We start from the raw sequence: 5,000 nt of genomic DNA on the forward strand, positions 1-5,000 counted from the left end.
ACCCAGGTCTTTTGAATACAGCGACCATTAGAACAAGTGAAATCCCAAGGAGCACATCTTGGATCAGCTGGCTCAGCATCAGGGTCTACAGAACAAGTTTTCTGGTCACTGTTCATCTTTTCTCCCACTGGGCAACCGCACTGAGCCTTAAGGTTTTCAGTGTCACCATCTGGCACTGGGAAACAGAACTTTTCGCAAGGGTTATTGCCATAGCATGGATGGGAATTCCTGATGTCTTGAGCTCTTTGACTGTAGACACGAATTCCATACAGTCGATTGCTCTCAGCCACTTCTGCAACTACTTTCTCCTGAGAGCCATCAGTTTTGTTCATTCGAAGAATTGCATCGTGGCGCCAGTCAGTTACATATAACCAATCTAAAAAATGAGAAAAGAACATAACACTACAAAGAAATCTCTTTCTGATCTTGCACATGCAAATTACTTCATAGTGTTTTAAAACAATTAATTTAATTTCTGATACCTTGATAATATGTATTCACTTATTTTACAAATGGTAATTTACTCTACATACCATTAAAAATAACGAGTGAGAATGGGTGTTTGATACTTGCAGAACTGATGGTCTGCACATCAGTTCCATCCAACTTAGCATGCTGCAAGTGGTCAAGAAGTGCATCACACCAATAAATACGGTCTGTCTGGTAATCAATCGACAGACCATTTGGCCAACCAAGAAGTACATTTCGGAAAACCATCACATTTGACCCATCAAGGAAGGCGCGGCTAATATTCGCTGGACGGTCCCACTCAGAGTAAAATACATATCTAAGGAGAAAGAAAGAAAAAGAAAAAGGAAATTGTAATAATAATAACAATAATAATAAACCCTAAAATATACTTACTATTTTACCAATCTTAATAACTAAAAAGGAGATAGGGATCTTATAGGTTCCAACATTTGAGAGGTATATTATAATTTTATGAAAAGAATTCTGACAAGAATATCTTCATTCATTATTTCTAAAATCTCATTAGACTAGAACTTACCCTCTATTAGGATGGACCACAATAGCTCTTGGACGCTTCAAGTCACTAAGTAACACTTTTCTGTTTTCTGGCTTCTCAGTGGAAAGAACATTAAGAGTGCCTTTTCTGCTGTCAATGTAGTAAAGATTTTGGGATATCCAGTCTAGTGCCAGTCCCTCTACACCTTCATTTTGAGAGGCTAACAGATTCTGACGACCTGAGGCAAAAGAAAAAAGAATAAACTGAATAGTGACATCTACATCATTTCCATCTTATATTAATGGCTTCAATCACCATGAAAAATAAATAGTATGAATATGACAAGACACTCACCTGTTCCTGTCCTTTTGACTCTGTAAATCACATCGAGACTAACATCTGAATAATAGATATAGTCACCACGAGCATCAAAGTCAAGCCCAACAAATCTAGCTGCTCTGGATACAATAGGGTTGATAGCATCATTGAAGTTTTCAGAGACTGGGTCTAAAACCTGTCCTTTAATGAACTTCTGTTGTGAATACATCAAAAACTCTGTGACCACTGTAAAAAAGAAAGAAAGAATACAACATTATCCAACTTATTTTACAGACATATTATATGGCTTTCAGGAATCTATCCTGCATCTGATGATCAAACAATCAACTCAGACTCATAATCAAGATAGCCAAACATTTTACTCATCTCCATTGTCAAAGAAGGACCAGTTATTTTTTATCTATCTAAAGGGTTTATATTATCCCACATGTATGCAAATCTGTTTATGAAACCACAAATTTCAGGATAATTACCACTATTCATCATATGAATATTTCTACTTACATGAGCATTTCTTTTCATCAGGATTCAATTTGTATCCAATATCACATGCACAGCGATATCCTAAACCAGATGTGGCATGGGTAATTATACACATGTGCTGACATCCTCCATTTTCACTTCCACATGGATTTGGCACTGGAAAAATGTAAGACATAATCTTATGTAGGTAGAAAAACTGAGTCAGCAATCTTTTAATAGAAAATTGTATCTAGGTTTTGTCAAAATTAACAACTGCTTATGTACACACCTCCTGGTTGCATTAAACCATGGACAGCTTTGATTGCTTTGGGATCTTGAGTTTTGTCAGGATTGCGATATACCACATGTATTGACGATGCTCCATCATATTTATCAATGCGAATGACACCCAGGCGAGTACTGTCCGTCCAATATATCTTGCTTTCAAACAAGGTTAATCTGTTTGGTGCTGGCACATTTGTTGACCCTGTAAAAAATTAAACTTTTTATTTGCTTTCTATAGTTTTATATGACATTTACCCAACAACAAGTGGGAAAAATACAGTTAACTCAGATAAATGTTTTATTCCACTCAAATACATTTTAAATTAGGTATTTGCAAACTTATGCAATAAATGCAGAATATTTCATCAGTTACCAACCAAGATACAGAACAAAATCAACAAACCTCTAACAATGGCAGTTCTGCCAGTTCCATCAAAAGTTACGGTTTCAATGTAGTCAAGAAGTGAGTCACACCAAAACAAGCGCTCACTGATGATATCAACTGCAATTCCTGAGGCTTTATAAATAACATCCTTAACAAGCACCTGCAGATTTGTACCATCCATGTTGGCCCGGATGATACGGTCAGTATCAGCAACAAACATAAGGCTGAAAGGAGTGAAAATTATACATAAATAAAGACATGTATACAAAAATCTAAAAATTGAATTATTCTGTTTACAAAAATCATACTATGACAATATTTTAATTAGCCTGAGAATATATGCTATCACTTACCCTTTTGTTGGATCTAAGCCAATATCCTGAGGTTCACTGATGTTATTTGAGAGAACAATGGCATGGAACCGACCAAGGACTTCAAAAACGTCAATTTTCTGGCCTAATATGTCAACTACATACAGCTTGTCACCAACCCAATCCACAGCCAAGGCCCCAGGAGTCAGAGATCCAGGGAGAGTTAGTGTGGTCTCCGCTGAGTTACCTTTTCCATAGAGTTTTTGCGAATAGACCTGTAAAAATGTGTCACATTTTAAGGTAATATATAATACAGCATTTGGTGCGAGATGATATCTAAAAAAAATTTAGGCCACATCAAAAGTATAATGAAATCAAATAACATGACATAGATATTTCTTTGAGGGTATCATACCTTTCTAGTTTCAGTATCAGACCAGTACAGAAGATTTTTCTTGTAGTGATAATCTAACCCCCCGGCAGATGTTGCATTGGTTACCAACACTGGGTCTTTGCCTGGTGGGTCTTGCACCTGATAATATAATTCATACTATGTTATTTAAAGCCCACAGTCAGCAGAAATGGATACATAAATAAGGGAAAAAACTATATGCATATCAACATTTTTCTCTACATATTCACATAAATTCACCTTCATAATTTGGTCATGATGAGTGAAATAAAGAGCCATCTTGTGTTCCTCATCTGGGACAGTGATGGCTCTACAGGTTCTATTGTCCCCTTGCAAAATGAAACCCACATTACAGAGGCACTTGTAGGAGCCATCTGTATTGACACACTGCTGGTCACAGTGGCCCCATTCCTTGCATTCATCCTTATCTGTAAATATTTGAAAAGATTCATTACTTCCATCCTATGAGATTTACATGAATCATAAGATATAAAAGTCATTAAAAAAAGTTACATATCAGTATATGAAAAATTCAATCATAAAATGGGTTGAGTCCTTACCAATACAAGTTCTTGTGTCATTGGACACTTGCTTCCCCGTCGGGCAATAACATTCACCACCAACAAGGGAAGCTCGGCAGGCATACTCACATCCCAAAGAAGGACACAACTCTGCCGCTGTTGTGATAATAATGTAACTGTATAAACTTTTTTACGCTTATTACATATGTAAATCATTTTAACAATTTCTGTTGACGGTTACATGTAAAATTATAATAGAATTGATAGGAACATCGTGTAACTTTATTTGCTTATATAGTCTTATGCACTATTCATTATCTGCTTGTTTCAAAAACGGCTTCAGCAATGAGACACAATTAGTGTTTATTTCAATTATTTAAACTCATAGATTCTTCTCAGGAAGAAATTCACAGGTACTTACAACAGGCAGTTCTTTCATCTGACCCATCATCACAGTCTCGATGTGTATCACACAACTTGGACTTTTCGATGCAACGGTTTTCCTTCGCGCAGAGGAATTTCGAGTCTGGACACGCGATTGCAGTGCAGTTCTGCTCATCTGAGGAGTCGGGGCAGTCGCTATGCCCGTCGCAGTGCCACCGGCGCGGAATGCAGAGCGCGTTGGCGCAGCGAAACTGGTCCTCGTGGCACGGCGGATAATCTGAAATTATTTTTCCAAATGTTAATGGATGCATTTTCTTAAACTTAGAAATAAACGAGATGCGCAAATGTGCAACAAATGCAGAATTACATATATATAAAACATACCACAGTCCTCCTCATCCGAGTTATCCCCGCAGTCGTTGTTGTGATCACATTTCTGACTCTTTTCTATACATTTGTCATTGCAGCGAAACTTGTCCTTCGCGCATGATGTCTTGTTGCAACCCTTTTCATCCGACTCATCGCGGCAGTCGAAATAGCCGTCACATTTCTTGGTGGGCGGAATGCAGAGCCCCGACCCGCACGTGTGGTCCTCGGGCAGGCACGTACGGTAATCTGCGGACACGGACAGAAGAATTAAATTACGTTTGGCATTAATTTAGCATTGCTATTATCGACGTTTGTTCTTTACTGTGGCTATCAGGTTCCTTGTGAACGAAACTTACAGCATCCCTCCTCGTCTGACTTGTCTTTGCAATCGTCAACCTTGTCGCAGCGCTGGTGCGTGGGGATGCAATAGGTGTGATTCCAGACATACTCTCCGCACGCAAACTGCTCTGCTTCACACTCAGGCGGTGCTGAAAGTAATAATATTCTCATAAATACACACACACACACACACACACACACACACACACACACACACACACATATA

The 5,000-nt window shown here is 38.1% G+C and overlaps 1 protein-coding gene across 3 annotated transcripts in view; it reads right to left on the reverse strand.

The window, feature by feature from the left end:
• The window catches only part of mgl (low-density lipoprotein receptor-related protein megalin), a 331,152-nt gene that overhangs the window by 44,350 nt on the left and 281,802 nt on the right, over positions 1-5,000 (reverse strand). For all 3 annotated transcript variants that reach the window (XM_070122803.1, XM_070122804.1, XM_070122802.1), the window contains exons 3-16: positions 4,792-4,923; positions 4,451-4,681; positions 4,104-4,343; positions 3,722-3,838; positions 3,402-3,589; positions 3,165-3,281; positions 2,792-3,024; positions 2,457-2,662; positions 2,058-2,255; positions 1,811-1,945; positions 1,322-1,531; positions 1,010-1,205; positions 534-787; positions 1-376 (exon numbers count right to left, since the gene is read on the reverse strand). The exon at positions 1-376 is cut by the window's left edge and continues 670 nt beyond it. In XM_070122803.1, coding sequence (XP_069978904.1) covers positions 1-376; positions 534-787; positions 1,010-1,205; positions 1,322-1,531; positions 1,811-1,945; positions 2,058-2,255; positions 2,457-2,662; positions 2,792-3,024; positions 3,165-3,281; positions 3,402-3,589; positions 3,722-3,838; positions 4,104-4,343; positions 4,451-4,681; positions 4,792-4,923 — 2,833 coding nt within the window. The remainder of the gene's footprint in view (positions 377-533; positions 788-1,009; positions 1,206-1,321; positions 1,532-1,810; positions 1,946-2,057; positions 2,256-2,456; positions 2,663-2,791; positions 3,025-3,164; positions 3,282-3,401; positions 3,590-3,721; positions 3,839-4,103; positions 4,344-4,450; positions 4,682-4,791; positions 4,924-5,000) is intronic.

The sequence above is a fragment of the Penaeus vannamei genome, chromosome 6 (assembly GCF_042767895.1).
Source record: "Penaeus vannamei isolate JL-2024 chromosome 6, ASM4276789v1, whole genome shotgun sequence".
NCBI lineage: Eukaryota > Metazoa > Arthropoda > Malacostraca > Decapoda > Penaeidae > Penaeus > Penaeus vannamei.